This window comes from Ursus americanus, chromosome 22 (assembly GCF_024610735.1).
Source record: "Ursus americanus isolate L20-20 chromosome 22, mUrsAme1.1.p, whole genome shotgun sequence".
Classification (NCBI taxonomy): Eukaryota; Metazoa; Chordata; class Mammalia; order Carnivora; family Ursidae; genus Ursus; species Ursus americanus.
The window spans coordinates 26,830,401-26,847,128 of record NC_142148.1 but is presented as its reverse complement, the minus strand read 5'-3'; the positions used below and the strand labels follow the sequence as shown (position 1 = coordinate 26,847,128).

Here is a 16,728-nt window from a genome sequence, read left to right as displayed (position 1 = left end):
CCGGGAGGAGCGCTCCCACCCAGCCACGTCTATGCAACTCTCCCGGGCAGAGGGGCCGGGGCTGCCAGCTGCCCCACCGTTGGCCGCCACTACCTCCCCCGCCGCGCTTTTGCATGCCCGGGCGAGGACCGAAGCACACACCTCCACGCTCACGGGCCCTGGCCCCCTCTGCTTTAATTAAGCACACGCCTCTGCCCCATCACTAGGCGCCCAGCTATGGGGGAAGGAGTCCTGGACTCTCCGACCCTCCCTCTCTCCCCCCAGTCACAAAGGAGGGTGGAGACTGGAGGGGCCGCTGGAGCAGGGGCACTTCTCTAGGGCTTCTCAGCTCCAGGCCCGCCCGGGGAAGGGAGGCAGCAGGGATGGGGGGAGGGAGAGGGGTCGCAGAAGCAATTACGGAGGGTGTTGACCCTGTAAATAGGAACTTCCGACAGCAATAATTTTCCATGCATGCTAATAAGCCTTTTGGCCATATTTTGTATGAGCGCTTGGCGCTCCCCCTTCCTACTCCTCCCCCATCTCGTACCCCAGACCCCCGTCCCTTCCTCACCTCCAGCAGTATTACTTGTAACGCAATTCAGGGATATTAAAGGGACTTTGGCCACTCACCAGTGCCTCGAGACCTTGTCATTGGGGAGGGGTGTGGGCAGGGGCAGCATCTGAGAGGCAGCTGGATTTTTTTTCTTTTTTCCTTTTTACGTTTTTTAAACATATTAATCTTGTTTCTTTGTTTCATATTAATCTGGTTGACTGCAGCTAGATTTTTTTTTACTCCATTTTCCTCCCTCTGGCCTGACCACCCTGTAGCTGCCACCAGGGGTCCCAAGCTCCAGGGGGTGGGGAGGGTGGGGGGAGCATGTCCTTTGACATCCAGAGTCCCAGGCATCCTCAGTCCTAAATATTCCTCAAATACTGGGGTTGCAAACTCCAAGACTTTAAGAGCAAGATTAACAGCATGAATGAAGCAAGTTCCTTTAATACATTAGGGAATGTTGGAACCTGTGACTAACAGGAAAGAGTGTGTCTCCCCTTAAAGAATTCAAGTTCACTATACCGCCAAACAAATAAACCGTGAGCCAGATTTGTCCCTTGACAGCCAGTTTACAACTCCTATTTCTTCCCTACTTCATCCCTTGCTGCTCTGACAGAGTTTCTGGCCAGCCCTATCGGTCACACCTGAGCAAGTACATGCAAGCAAAAAGGTCAACTTTGGCTCAGCAGGCAAAGTTGTCCCAAAACAGTAAGCTGCCCCTAGAGCCAGTGAACGACTGTCTTCAAAAGTGTTCAGGAAGATGTTGAACCACCAATCCATCCTCCTAGCCAGTGCCTTGGTGACCTTTCAAAATACAAATAGGTCCTTGCCTTACTAAAAACCTCACTGGGGACCATCACGCCATGCCACTTAACTCCACCCCCCAGCATGGACCCACTGGGAGGTGAGGTCCCCGTGCTTTGAGGGCTGGGTGCCAGGCTGCAGGCTGGAAGTCCATCTCCCCTGGGGCCACCTTTTGGGATTCCTCCTTTTGTGAGCAATATACTCACCTTTTAGACCTTCAACCTGGTGCCTGTTTGCTTTTCTCTTCACATACCCCTGGACAGGCGGCTATAATCTGAGCAATGTGCACGGGGCTTTGAGGGGCCCAGGCACCTGTTGCCTCCCCTCGCCAGCCACGCACAGTCCCCTGTGGCTACACACTGCTTCTGACCTGAGGTTGCGTCACCTACATCTGCTTCAGATCCAGGGGGCAGAGCCCGCTCTAGGCCCACACTTTATAAACATCTAATTCCCTGTATTAAATCCCCTTAAAGCAGCAAGTGTTTAATGTGGGGAACTGGCTGCTGACAAAATTGCTGGAAGGATTGAAGGGGCGAGCCCTCAGCTGGACCCCTCAGAACATCCCCACAAAACTGGCCCACCCGGGGGGGGGGCTGCCACCTCTTCCAAAACCAGATAGGGGGCATCAGGCAGCTCGCAGGAAAAACTGTGTTCAGGAACACCGCACTATCTGTGGGACCCACGAAACAGGAGGCCCCTGCCACTGCCTTTCAAACTGTCTCCTGTCTCCCGCTGTGCTGGCATCTCAACACTGCAACACCGTTATAGAAAACTTGGGGCTCCATGACCACCTTGCCAGCAGCCAGAGACAAGGCACTAAGAAAATGGTGCCTGCCCACTTCCACCGCCCGAATTCCACAGGAGTGCATCGAACTGGCTGAGCCCAATTCACTGTCATTATCCTTGCTGCAGGAAAGTCTGAGAAATGTAGGTTTTACCTCTGTGACATACAATACAGAAGGCCCCCCAAGAGGGAGGTGGGAATAGCTGCTGGGTACCCACTATCTATCTCCCTTCCTTCCCTCCTTGATTGGCAGCCATGCCATTGGGGAACTGAACATCAGCTTAAGGGGTGGTCTGGACTGGTGGAAGAGGCATCCCTTCCCCCGTGGGCTGATAAATGGGTCTATGACTCAATTCTGGCCGGTGAAGCCAAAGGAAAGGTTCACTGTAAGCTTTCAGGAAAGTTCGCTTCTCCCTCCCCTTTAAGAGAAAGGAAGCCAAGTCTCTCTTCTCCCTGAACGTGAACAGGGAAGCATATCGTCTTGTGACCATGAAGGGAACCAGCCTTAGCCTGATGCCCACACCCTGAAGAGCGAAGTGGAGGGATGGAAAAAGCCCACATCCCCCATGACATCAGGGAGTGACGATAAAACCACCCTAAAGCCCACTCAGTGTGCTGCCTCTGGACTTCATGGCGTGTGACATGAGTGACTTTATTTGTTTCAGTCCGCTGAATCAGGACCCTTTCCTGCAGCCCTCAGCACCTCAACTGGCCAAATATTCCAAGCTGCTTTTCACAGTTGTCTCAAAGGAAGACCTCCAAGACTAACTCTGGTTCTCCTCATACCTGCCTGGCTGCTCCACCTAGCGACTTGGCGGACTCATGTTCCTATACCCAAGGAAGGAACCCGGTTCCCGTTCCCTTTTGTATGTGCTCTGTGTTCCACAAGGTTCTCCTAGACTTTCCTCCTCTCACTGCACTCTCGTGAAACCCATGGCTTCAATTTCCACTCACAGGCAGATTTGCAGATTTACATTTCCAATTCCAGCCTCCTCTCCAAGCTGCAAACCCGCATCTGCCCGCGGGCCACCTCCACTCCAATATCCCAACAGCACAGACCAGCCAGGTCTGAAGCGACCATGTGCTTCTCCCCCAGGGTTCCCCCACCTCCATGGATGCCACCAGCACCCATCCAGTCTTGTAGCCAAAAAACCCAGAAGTCATCTCTCCCACCTCTGTCTCCCCATCCTAGCATCCAGGCCAACACCAGCTTCTGGTGAATGATACTTTCCATGTTCTCAGTCCCCACCCTAGTCCATAGTTACCATCATCTCTTCCCTGGACTGGCCTTCTCCCTGGTCTCTCTGGATCCATTCCGTCTCCCCACCTCCCTTCCTCTCTTCACAGGGTTCTTTTCAAAAATGCAGGATCTTTTCTGATCCTGCTGTCACTATCTGATCCTCCTGTCACTACCACCACCATCCCCACTTCCCTGCTTAAAACACTTCAATGACTTCCTCTGGGGGGGAGAGAGGGAGTGGAACGTGCTTAGGGTGACTTTCAAAGCCTTCTCTGGTGTGGCGCTTTCCATTGTTCCAGCTGAATCTTCAACTATGTGACCAGCTGCCTCTTTTCAGCAATTTTGCTCTCTCCTGCCACAGGGCCTTTGCATAAACTGTTGTCTCCACCAGTAATGCACGCCATCTACCCCGCTATCACTACCATCCTTACTAGTTAATGCCTTTTCCATCCTTCATCTCCCAGCTGCGTCGTCACTTGCTCAGGGGCCCCATGCCCCCATTTACAGCACTTACATCACTGTACACTTTTCCGTTCTCCTCTGCTAGACTATAAACTTCATGAGACTGAGAATGAAGTGTCTTTTTGCTCATCGCTAAGTCCCCTAGGTCTAGCACAATGCCTAGCCGATAGCAGATGAATGATAATTATTTTTTAATGAACTACATACATTTAAGTTATAATAATGGTGGCTTACGCCTTAAGAAAAAAAAGTCTCAGTCCCTCATGGCCATAGTGATTGGTTCAAATGTGGGCATCTGACTAGAATTTGGAAATTTCCTCTCTCCGTCTCTCTGAGTCATAAGACCAGCTAGCTACTTATCATTATCCCTTCTCTCTCTCCTTAGTAAGAGCGCTCCAATTTTAGCTGAGCACAGTGCCACACGGAATGAAGACTACATATCCCAGCCGCCCTTGTGGCCAGAGGTGGCCATGGGACCAACTTCTAATCAAACACATGCCAGGGAAAGTGTTATATGGGACTTGTGCGACAGTCCCCCAAAAAGGAGGGGGTCATGTTCTTTTGCCTTTCCACTTCTCTACCTCCTTTCAGGCTGTCACTTCAATCTTACCCAGAAGGTGACTTTGAGAATAAAAGCTCGACTCTAAAAGGATGGAGTGGACAGATAGAAAGGGTCTTTGCCCCTTGCAACCATGGAGCTGTCACCCCAGCCCGATTTCCTCTTTCCAGACTCTTTTCCACAAAAGGTTATGCTTTAGTGTGCTTTAAACCTCTCTCGTCAGGCTTCTCTTGGTAATAGCCAAACAGTCTCCACTGAAAGCCACGTTCCTGTCATGCAGAGGTAATCCCTCTGCCAAGTGAGAGACAAAGTCTCTGAACCCACTTTTCCCGAAGGCCCAGCTTCACCCCACTGTCAAGGGAGCCAAAGGTCCCCACTTTCATTAAGCTAATTCACACTGGCTTTCCTCACTTGCAAACAAGAATCTTGGCTAATACACTGAGTCGAGTCTGGAAGTGCAAGTACGGAGAGACCTTCAAGATCTATTATTAATTCAAAATGTAATCAAACAGCTCATATTTATTGAGCACTTACAGTGGGTTGGGCACTGTTCTAAGGACTTTACCTACATCATCTCTTTTCATTCTTCCACAACCCTACGAATTAGGTGTCGTTATTATGGCCATTTTGCAGGTTGGGAAACTGAGGTACAGATAGGTGACTGGCCCCAGGTCACACATCCAGCAAGCGATGTGTAATGTTAACCCAGACAAGGGGTAGAACTACTGGGGATGACCTATAAAATTGCCCCTTTGCCTTAGTTTTGCCCCCTCCCCACCCCCGCCCCTGGCAGCAGAGCCAGAGACTTGAGTGCATGTAGTTTCTCTGGGAGGTGATTCCAGGAACCAGGAGTGGGAGGCAAGAAGAACAAGACAGAGGGGGTGGTAGTGAGCTCACTGCTGCAACAACACGGCTGGGTACTGCTGGTCTCTAAAAAGGGTCTGGAAAGTTCCAAATGGTCTGGAACACCTCTCACAATTGTCCACCTGTGACAATGGAAGACTGGTTTTTACTTACCAGCTCTTGTCCCCATCAGCGAACACCCTAACATCTCCAGGATGTGCTTGTGAATGAGCAAATCTCCCACAGAGGTGGAAAATGTGGATGACACAGGGAGCTTGGGCCGAGAAGCTGGCAGTGCTTACACAAAACCTCCCACCACAACTTCTGTTGAAATCAAAGGTGGGCCAAGAGGACCGGACACTGACACCCAGGCTTTTACCCCCCACCCTCCTCATCAACAAATCTTACATCTGTCAGACATCCACCCATCACTGAGCCCCTCTGGGTGGCTCAAAGGAGGCTGACCTCAGGGGTGTGGCTGACTGGTCTCCTCTGGGCCAATCCCAGTCATCCCAGTGGGTGACAGGCTCCAGCACCCATGCTTAAACAGCTCACACATGGCCTGTCCCTGAAGAACATTATCAATCCTGACTCAAGCTAGCCCAATCAGACCAGAGAGAAAAGCTTTAATTCCATCATCGCTGGAGAGAGGGAGGGGTCTCTCTCTCTCTCTTCTGGATGTGAACTGCTATGGACTGAGTTTGTGTCCCCCTAAATTTCATATGTGGAAGCCTAATCCTCACTGTGACGGCATGCGGAGGTGGGGCTTGTGGGAGGCTCATGAATGTGATGAGGGTCCCCACAGGCAGAGAGCCCAGAGAGCTCCCTCACCCCTTCCACCACAGGAGAACACAGAAGAAGACAGCAGTCCGTGAACTAGGAAGAGGTTCACCACTCCTTGATCCCGGACTTCCAGCCCCCAGGACTGTGGGAAATACATGTGTATTGTGTAAGCCACCCCAGTCTATCATATTTCGGTATAGCGACCTGAACTAAGACATAAGCTAAGAAGGAGGTTGCCCCGGTTGGCGCCGGCAGCCGCCTCGGGACTATGAGAAGCAGGTGAGGTGTGAAGCTCTCTCAAGACCCCACGGAGATGGGGGTTCTTCAGCAGGCACGGAAGCTGCAGAAGACAGAGGCAAACTTTTTGCCTAAAATAAGAACAGGAAACTCAGGGGTTGGTAGAAGTGACAAAGAGAAGATGGAAAGGAAAACAGAGAGAATGTGACCAAGCAGCATGGCAGGATCCTGGACGTAGAAATGGACAAGAGCACTTCAGGGGTTGGGGAATCTAAAATTTAATATTCCTTTTATGGCACAGAACTCCTTTCCTCTTCCCAAACACTCAGAAAAGTCCTCTGTAGACCCAAATGCCTGGTGTATGAGATTCTTGGTCAAAAATGAAAGAGAAGGGGAGGAGTAGAGAGCCTAGGAGCAGGACGGGGAGAATAGGTAGTCAGAGACTTTGGCTGCAGACAACAAACCTAGACTCTGGCTGGTTTGGACAGAAAAGGAATCTATCTCTGTCTTGCCCCTAATTCCCTTGGACCACCGCTGAGGTCATACTCTAAGCCGGCAGCTTCATCCTCTGGGTGCTCAGATGCTTGCCTCGTGTGAGTACAGAGCAGCCAGCAATGGCAAAAATGTAACATCCTCAGGCCACCCTCAACCAGTGAGGGACAGGAGTCAGTGAACAAATACCCAGCCCCCGTCCCTCAGAGGGACAGTTCTGATGCATAATGCATAAAGCGTCTTCAGAGAGTCCCTAGCAGGAGTGAGCCCCACTTGCCCACCAAGTTAACCTGCTCATCAGCGTACCCTTTATTGGCATTTCTCCCTTCCCCAGTACTTCCTGGCATCGCCTCCTCCAGTAGATGTGTGTTCCAAAGATGGCCACAACAACACCTCCCACCCACAAGCTCTTTTAGAACCTTGCTATTCCTTCCATCAAGAGACAGAGTCTCTGTCCCCTTCCCTTGAGCCGGCGGGGGGGGGGGGGCGGGGGGAACACTTGTGACAGCTCCCGCAAATAGAACACTGCAGAAATGATGCTATATGACTTCCAAGACTAGATTGGAAAAGGCCATGAAGTTTCTGTCAGGTTCTCTTAGGACACTCATGCTTAGAAGCCAGCCGCCATGCTATGAGGAAGCCCAGGCCACATGGAGAGGCCACATGTAGGTGTCCCAGCTGACAGGCAGTACCATTCAACAGATGTGTAATGGAAGTCACCTCCAGATGATTTCAGCCCCAGCCATCAAGTCACTCCCCACTCTTGAGTCACCTGGATGATGGCCCAGACACTGTGGAGAAGAGACTAGCAGTCCCTGTGGTGCCCTGTCTGAATTCTTGACCCACAGACTCTGTGAGGATAGTAAAGCGGTTATCTCATGCCACGACGTTCTGGAGTGGTTTGTTTTGCACGGTAATAACTAGAACATTTCCCAAATAAACTACCCGCACACAGGTCTCAGCGTCCACACAAGGATATTGTGTAGATGCCAGAACCTGTCCAACTTCCAGTTCAGGGCTTCCGTCGGCCCCAGTGGAAGGTCCTTCATCTTACTTCCAACAAGAGGCTTGTCTCCATCTCATTGGTTTAAGGACAGATGGGCCAATATAATGGCATTGCTGATTGGGCAGATCTGGTCAGATCCTCTCTCCTCCATCTACCCTACCACGGCACCTGCCACCACCCCAGTTCTTAGAGTGGGGAAAGAAGGTTCCCCACAGGAAAACTAGGTTATAGCTACCGGGCCTTGCTAGTTTTCTTTTTTTCTTTCTTTCTTTCTTTCTTTCTTTCTTTCTTTCTTTCTTTCTTTCTTTCTTTCTTTCAGATTTATTTATTTATTTGAGAGAGAGCCTGAATGTGCATGGGGGGAGGGGCAGAGGGAGAGAAAGAGAATCCCAAGCAGACTCCCCACTGAGCATGGAGTCTGACGTGGGACTGGGTCTCATGATCCTGAGATTATAACCTGAGCCAAAATCAAGAGTCGGACGCTTAACTGACTAAGCCAGGTGCCCTGAGACCTTGCTAGTTCTGTTCCCCAGTCAGGGGCCATGAACTTCAGGGGACAGTAGACCCTCCTGAGCCCAGAGGTTAGTGCCAGTTAAGCTAAGCCAATCATGGTAATTCCACTCTCGTTGCCAAGGATTGGTTTGGGCACAGACGTGCGATAGGATTCTTGCCAATGAGGTATGAGGAAAGGGCTCATGGGCAGGCAGTGGAGGGGTAAGGAATGGTTAGTAGAGCTTTCTTCACTCTTAAAAAGAAGCACAAATGGATGTCCTAAGTTCTGCCTTTGAAAGTTGTTGTATAGTGATGTGATGCTTGGTGCTACAGCAGCCATCTTGGGACTGCAGGGGGGCAAGCAGGAGGATTAAAAACCAGAACACAGAGGATGAAAAGCTAAGAACCTGCTGCCTACAATGGCAAAATGGGGCATTATGCAACACGCGGAGCACGTAAGTGAACCCTCACAATTCATACCCATGAGAACTTTGAGTGACGGGCAGTGTTACTCATCGGAAAGGGTAACGAGTTCAGGTACGGAGAGTGTCAGTAACTAGCCCATGCAGCAGCCTCTCCTCCCCACAGTGGGTCCTGTCTCTGGTTTTCTCCAGCTAACAGGGTGACACGCATTCCCCATGCAGATGCCAACCAGCGTGAAGAGGAGGACAACCAAACCCGATAAGCCTGTATTTACGAGATATGCCTGCGTTCAACCAGGTCTGAGACTGGCCAACCTCCCCGCTTTTGCTCGAGCTGTGCCTGTGGCTGGAATGTCCTTCAAGTCTACCCTCCACTCAATACTGCTTGTGCCAAGAGCTTTCTAAACACTTCATGTGTTACTCTCATTTACTCTCCCTGGCAATCCAGAGAAGAAACTGAGGCAAGAGAAGAAGGTGAGTTACCCCCCGCCCCCAGCAAACACACACATACCCTCAAGTCACATGACTTAGTAGGTGGCGGAGCCAGGATTCCAATCCACGCCACTCAAGTGACTGCAAAGCCTACACCTGCTTCTTCCCTCTCCCTCCCCAGGACCAAGCCACTTTCCAGTTCGAATGCCTCTGCCCCAGGGAGCTGGTCCTGATGCTCTCAGTCAAATAGGGCCTCTCCTTCAGCATTCTGGGTGTTCGTGATAAAACCAGTCACTTTCCTTGGTTACTGCTGTGGAAACACTGATTTGCCCCCCACTCTGCCCTCCATCAGACATTATCTCGAAATGTTCCCACAATCTTCCCATAACCATTTTAACAGAAGAGAACATTGAGGCTCAGAGAGGTTAAGCAACTTGCCTGACACCACACAGCTAGGAAGTGGCCAAGTGGGATCCAAACCCAGGCAAATCTGTGCCAAAGTCCTAATGTTGCCATAGGTGCTGATAAACACCTGGAATTTAAACTAGGAGCCTCTGCCTACGTACCCCCGGCCCCAGAGGACGCTGGGTGCTGAACCTCGGCCTCAGAGGACAGAGGACTTTGAATGAGAGAGAGTGGGGCTGGCACTCAGCATGTCTGGACCCAAGTCATCACCACCCCCACCACCACCCCACCCCACCCCCTCTGCACCCTCAGGGTCCACATCTGTAAGCAGGTGTTGGGGGTTAAGTGGTCCTGGGCTATAGGCTCAGACGACTTTCATTTTCAGCTGCCCTGCCTTGCACAAGCAGTTCAATAATTCTGTCCCTAACATCTACGTCTTAGTGGTGCTATGAGGATGCGAGGAGACAGTGTGCATGTTTAGGGCAGTGCCCACACATTGTCAGCAGCATTCCAGAACGCTCCTTGTGACAGTTACTTTGGCTGAACAGAGGCAGCCTGCAGAGAGGTACAGACTGTACTCTGGAGTGAGACACTGGATTTGAACCCTGCCTGGCTCAGTCACTTACTAGCTCCGTGACCTTGGGCGAATCACTTAAAGCTCGCTGTGCCTCAGTCTTCTCATCTGTAAAAAGGGAATAATAATCACACTTCTCTTGCGGGGTTGTTTGGAGACTGAAATAAGTTAATATACATGCGAAGTGTTCCGAACAGCGCCTGACAGCACCAGATTCCTAGTTTTACTCTTGTCGGTATTAGTATCACCTCCTTGGCCATTCGGGCTACGGCTCCGGCCCGGGAAGCCGAGCACAGCGGGTTTTGCCGACTCATCCTCGCTCGGCAGGTCCGGCCGCCCCCCTCGTCCCCGCCCCGCCCCCGCCGCGGGCCTGAGTCACCCGGGCCTCTGCGTCAGCCGCGCCCCTCCCGCCCCACGACCTGCAGACTCACCCTGAGTCAGCCCGCCCGGGCGCTTCCACTCCGGGACGCGGTGCGGCGGAGGGGAGGCTGCGGGGCGCCCCCCGGTGGACGGCCCGAGTCCGGCGCCGGCGCCGCGCGCAGCCAGCGGGGCGCGCGGGGCCGGACCACTTCCGGGCGGGGGAGACACGCGCTCGCCCCGCCGGCCGCCCCCGCCGCCTGCGCGGAGTGGTACGGCCCGGCCGGGGTTAAAGCTCGCGGGCGGTGCGGCGGCGGCGGCGGCAGCGGGCGGCGGTGGAGCCATGGGGATGCGTGCGGGAGGAGCACTGGGCAGGGCCGGGGCTGGGGTCGGCCGGGGGGCGCCTGGGGGACCCGGGCCGAGCGGCGGCGCGCAGGGTGGCAGCATCCACTCGGGCTGCATCGCCGCAGTGCACAACGTGCCGCTGAGCGTCCTCATCCGGCCACTGCCGTCTGTGCTGAACCCGGCCAAGGTGCAGAGCCTCGTGGACACGATCCGGGTGAGGCTCGGGGAGGCGGGCCGGAGGGAGGGCTTCTTGGGGGGGGGGGGGGGTGTCACACTGGACGCGAGACGGGACCGGTTCCAGGCGCTCCGCTGGAGCCGACTGTTTGCTGTGTGACCTTGAGCAAGGGGCTGGGCCTCTCTGGGCCTCTGTTTCCTCGCTTGAGCAAGCAGGAGACTGGAGGAGATAATTAAAATACCGATCTCGAACTCTGTTTATAAAGATAGCACTTGCAGTGCCCAGGAGCTGTTTCAAGTGCCTAAGCTTCATGCCAACCCTGTGAGGTAGCTGCTACTACTGTCCTCTTTTACAGACGAGGAAACTGAGGCACAGGAGGACTTCTTTTTTTTTTTTTTTTTTTGCAAATAACTTGTCCAAGGTCAGGCACTTTGAAAGTGGCGCAGACTGGCTCCAGGGCCCAGCGGCTTGGCCACCACACTCTGGAGTTAAGCCATGCTGTCATTTCTGGCTGTCACAGTCAGTGGCAGTGGGACTGGACATGTGATGTCTGCTGGGAGCCCCTTGGTTGAACTGGATCTGGGAGAGGACAGGGGTCAGCCCCATCACTGAGGGAGGGTGTTGATGAATGGGGAAGTGATCCTGGCAGGAACTTTCTGAGGCGAAGGGAACATGTGTGTCAGGTTAGGCCTGCGTGGCATTGTGTCACCTTTTCCCATTGGACCCTTGGAAGGTGACCCCGTGAGACTCCCAAGTCCCCACCAGACCCCTCTACAGCTCCCCAGTATGGCATTCAACCTTAGAGTTTGTACCACTGTGCCTTTTACCAGGAACTGCTTCCCCAGATAGCCACAAGGCCTGCTCCCTCTCTCGGTTCAGGCCTCTGCCCCCTCTCTGCCCTTGCTAACACTGCCCTGGCCTCTCAAGATTTCCCCCTTAACCCGAGGTATTTCTCCATAAAGCACTTCTGTCCACCTGACTTACATTATACATTTGTTTGTGTTCTATTGTCTGCCCCACCTCAGGACAACTGCACATGAGCAGGGACTTTGGTCATATCCTGGCTGTTTGCTCAACACTAGCATGGTGCCCGGCTGTGGAGGATCTAGCCATGGATGCGCTCTCCCACCCCTGGGCCTTTGCACAGGCTTCTTCTCCCCCTGCCGGGAACTCTTCCATCTCTTCTTTACTGTTTCTAACTCCTTCTTGGTTTTACTGTCCCAGTGTCAGTGTCTTCCCTGATGCCCCCTACTGGGTTAGTGGCCTCCTGTGGGCCCCCAGACACCTGCATGTTCACCAGCATAGCTTTGATCCCACTGGGTTTTTTTTGTTTTGTTTTGTTTTTAAAGATTTTATTTATTTATTTAACAGAGATAGAGACAGCCAGCGAGAGAGGGAACACAAGCAGGGGGAGTGGGAGAGGAAGAAGCAGGCTCCCAGTGGAGGAGCCTGACGTGGGGCTCGATCCTGTAACGCCGGGATCACGCCCTGAGCCGAAGGCAGATGCTTAACCGCTGTGCCACCCAGGCGCCCCCCCCCCCCCACTGGGTTTTAATGGCCTGTTTAGACACCTGTCTTCCATGCTAGAACCATATGCTCTGTGAGGGCAAGAACCAAGCCTGTCTTTGCTTACCGTCTGTATTCATTTCCTACGGCAACTGTAACAAATTACCAGGAACTAGTGGCTTAAAACAATACAAGTTTATTATTTCATAGTTCCATAGTTCAGAAGTCCAAAATGGGGTCTCAGTGGGCTAAAATCAAGGTGTCAGCAGGGCCGCATTCCTTCTGGAGGCTCTTGGGGAGAATCCCTTTCCTTGCCTTTCCCAGCTTCTAGAGGGCCACCCACATTCTTTGGCTCGTGGCTTCTTTCCCCCATCTTCAAAGCCAGCAACATCAGACCTCTTCCTTTGCCTTTTCTACTTTCAAGGACGCCAGTGATTACATTCAACCCATCTGGATAACCCAGAATAATCTCTCCATCTCAGGATCCTTAACTTCATTCCATCTGCAAAGTCCCCTTTGCCTTCACAGGCTCCAGAGATTAGGACGTGGACATTGTTGGAGGCCGTGACCCCGCCCCGGTGCCCAGCACAAGGCCTGTCCAGCATCCTGCCCCTCATTCGTGCCCCACTGCCAGACAGGCTGTGCTCGGCACCTCACATGCGTCAGCTCTGTGACTCTTCACCTGTAGCCCCGTAGAGCAGCCACTCCCATTTTACAGATGAGGAACTGAGGCCATTTGCTCCAGGTCCCCCAGCAGCTCGGTGGGGGGGCTGACATTCAGGTTCAGGTTTTTGGGGTTCCAGAGCCCCCACGTGTCACTGCTGGGCCTTACTGCTTACTAATCATTTCTGGAATAAATGGATAAATGAATCCATCAAATAAGCATAATAAAAGAGAACCCGTGGGCCAGTGGCGGGAGGCCTTCTAGGCAGCTCACACCTAATGTGGTCTCCCCACTATGCTCCACCCCCCTACCCCACCCTGCCTCAGGCTTTCCCTACTTAGAGGACCACCCACTCTGCAGCTGGCTACTCAGGCCCCTAACAGGAAGTCAACCTAGATTCTCTTCTTTCCCTTCTCCTCACGTTCAGCCCTTCTGCCAGTCTCCTCAGAGCTGCCCCCATGTCGCAAACCTGTCTGCCTCTCCCGGTCCCACCCACGTTCTCATCCAGACCAGCATCTTCCGCTGGATGCCTGCTAAGGCCTCACCTCGGTTTCCCCTCTGTCCACTCCACCAAGGCTGCTGTCTCATGACCACTTTCTAGAAGGGTCATCAAATCATCAACAGCTCTATGAGGTGGGTCTCTTGTCTTCATCCCTAGTCGATAGACGGGACAGCTGAGGCACAGAGATCAACTGTCCAAGATCGCAGTTACGTAGCAGAGTGGAGATTTGAACCTAGGTAGTGAGGCTCTGACTGAACCATTCTACCTGTCTCTCTTCCCAAGCCGACTCCTCTGTGTTCAGTCTCTGCTCCTTTGTCACCTCAGAGAGGCCTCGTGGACGCCCAGCCCTGGCCTGTAACGTGTGTTACTGTCCTCATAGCACAGATCACTCCAGCTCTCACTTTGCGTTCCATCTGGCCCGCCGGACCGGGGTCCGTGAAGGCAGGGGCTGTGCCTGTCCCGGTCTGGCTGTACTTGATCCCCAGAGCCCAGAACAGGGCCAGACCGACAGTGTGTATGTGGTATAATAAACGGATACATGTTGAACAGCCTGGTCTCTAGGGGAAAAGCCCGATTTGTAGCATCTGCTCATTTCCCCGATGTAGATCACCGTGGCTGATTTTCAAGCCACCAAGTCGATGACAACCGGCTCACAAAATTCCTGAAGCTTTAACAGTTGTCTCTCACAGGCCAGCGTGAGCCAGCGTGAGTTCCCTGTGGGAGCTCAGCGCAGGTTAGCAGTCTGCGCCGCCGGCTGCCAGGCCTTGTGCCATGCTCGCTGACGCTGTGCCCTCTTCTCCAGGAGGATCCAGACAGCGTCCCCCCTATTGACGTCCTCTGGATCAAAGGGGCCCAGGGTGGTGACTACTTCTACTCCTTTGGGGGCTGCCACCGCTATGCGGCGTACCAGCAGCTGCAGCGAGAGACCATCCCTGCCAAGCTTGTCCAGTCCACCCTGTCGGACCTCAGGGTGTACCTCGGCGCCTCCACGCCAGACTTACAATAGCAGCCTCGGTGCCTCCCAACACTCCCAAGAGCCCAGAAGACACGCCTGGCCTCCAGGGGGCTGGGCCGTGCAGAAAGCGATCAGGGGCGCATTCTCTGTGCCTAGGGGGAGGTCTGACTCTGAGCACCTGTTCCGCTAGCTGCAAGACCGTGGACTCCTTACTGAACAATGGGGGAGCCCCAGATCCCACTGCTGCGGACATGGCGGCGTGTCTTTGCTCTTGAGGTGTTCTTGAGAGAATGAAATGGAAAAGGAGATGGATTTGGAGAGCCACCTGTTCCTGGCTCCAGATTCCCAAGGACAAGTCTCTTTCTACATTTTTGTCTGTGTATTTCCCATTATGTGGAACGCATTCACCTGCAAGTAAAGGAAAGCCTGGCTTACAGTGGCTTAAACAACAAGAAGTCTGTCCACGTAGCGTGAATTCTGGAGACAGGTGGTATTGGTGCAGCCCCCCGGCGAAGGTAGGGCTCGCATCTCTGATTCCTTTTGGCCTTTCCCTCATTGCTTGTAACTTCATGGTCAAAGGTGGCTACTGTACCTCCAGGAATCGTGGCTGTGTTCAAGGAAGAAAGGTGTGGGGGAGGAGGAAGGGCCAAGCCAGCTGTCGACTTCTATCTTGAAGTCAGACCTTTTTCAGATGCCTGTTTCCTGTTCTGTCCCCCTGCATATTTCTACTTAGGGCTCTTTGGCCCAAACCAGCTATCGTTGCCACCCCCAGCTGCTTAGAAAACTAAGATGGCAGGGAACACAATTGTTATAATTAGTAGGCCACTCATATCACATCTCCTGGGACTGGCACACCACTTCCTGAAATAAAACCGGAATCCCATTACCAGGAGAGAAATCAGGAATTGTGTATCAGTTAGTCTTTGCTGTGTAACGGATGGTCCCCCAACTTGACAGCTGAAAGCACATCATTCATTTGCCTACAGTTCCGCAGGTTTGCAATTTGGGCTGGGCACATGGGGACAGTTCTGCTGGTCTTGCCCCAAGTCACTCCAAAGGGTACATGCAGTCACTAGTCACTATTGCCTCGGAGAGGGCTGGATGGTCTCAGATGGCCCTACTCACTTGTCTGGCATTCGGCAGGCCGACGGCTGGGTGACTTGGTCCTCGTCCATGCGGTCTCTCCAGCAGGGTAGCTCAGGCTTACTGACATGGCTTCAGAGTGTCATGAGACTGAAAGTAGAGCTGCAAGACTTCTTGAGTCCTAGGCCCAGAATTGGTACAACATCTCTTCCGCAAAGTTCTTTTGGTCAGAGCAACTCATACGGCTGGCCTGGGTTCAAGGGGTGGCAAAACAGACTACACCTCTTCCTGGGAGAAACTGCAAAGAATTGGTGACATTTTTCATCAACCACAAATGGTTGCATTTAGGCAAATAACTGCTTCTTTTTTGCACAGGGCCTTGATCTGACTGAGCTGAAGTCACTAAGACATTGTCCTGGCCCTGAAATCTAGGGGAAGAGGTGATGGGGCAGGTGGCTCTCTCCCAGCGCTGGGCCTGCTCTGCTAGGGGCATCTGTCATGGTCTGCATGATGGGATGGGGGTAGGCCAGATGGGACATTCCAAAGGGGCTTCTGAAAACAAGAGTCCTGGGTGAAGGGAAGAGGGGCAGGAAGAGTGCAGAGTGAGGCAGGCCTTGCTGTCACTGTTCTGCTAAGGGAACTTGGTCCCTGGGTGTTTTCAAGCCTCAGTTTCCCCAGCTCAGTAACCAAGACAGCAGCTTTCCCACCCATTCTCTCTGTCCCAGAGAAAGGTGACTGAGGTGACCAATTTAAATGTAAAATGAATGCGGTCCTAAATGCAGTGTAATATCCTGGAACCAAAAAAGGACATTGGTGGAAAAACTAGGGATCTGAATAAGGTCTGGGTTTTACTTAATAATAACATACCAGTGTCAGTCTCTTAGTTTTGACAAACGTACATGTAAAATGTCAGGTGATGGTGGGACAGGCTGGGTGCAGCATATAGGGGAGCTCTTTGCTCTTTTTGCAACTTTTCTGTAAGTCAAAAATCATTCCCAAATAAAAGCTTATTTAATAAAAATGAGGGGGTGTAATTGCTCTGCACTGCCGGTTTAGGTTCTCAGATGGGTTTGC

General features: G+C 52.7%; 1 protein-coding gene and 1 long non-coding RNA gene across 2 annotated transcripts in view; one reads left to right on the top strand and one right to left on the bottom strand.

Moving 5' to 3' along the window:
* Positions 1–10,643, bottom strand: part of LOC123798841 (uncharacterized) — a 60,986-nt gene extending 50,343 nt beyond the window's left edge. Inside the window, exon 1 of the long non-coding RNA XR_006781419.2 lies at positions 10,499–10,643. This is a non-coding gene — a long non-coding RNA (uncharacterized LOC123798841). The remainder of the gene's footprint in view (positions 1–10,498) is intronic.
* Positions 10,644–10,651: 8 nt separating this feature from the next.
* Positions 10,652–16,728, top strand: SRXN1 (sulfiredoxin 1). Its single transcript, XM_045807544.2, has 2 exons — positions 10,652–10,983; positions 14,419–16,728. Exons 1-2 carry the CDS (start codon positions 10,768–10,770, stop codon positions 14,620–14,622), a joined length of 420 nt encoding a protein of 139 aa, XP_045663500.1. The 5' UTR covers positions 10,652–10,767; the 3' UTR covers positions 14,623–16,728.

Excerpts from the sequence above, each read along its gene's own strand:
- SRXN1 (XM_045807544.2), top strand. The coding sequence starts at position 10,768 with ATGGGGATGCGTGCGGGAGGAGCACTGGGCAGGGCCGGGGCTGGGGTC. Across the intron at positions 10,984-14,418 it reads GCCTCGTGGACACGATCCGG|GAGGATCCAGACAGCGTCCC; the intron begins GTGAGGCTCGGG and ends CCTCTTCTCCAG.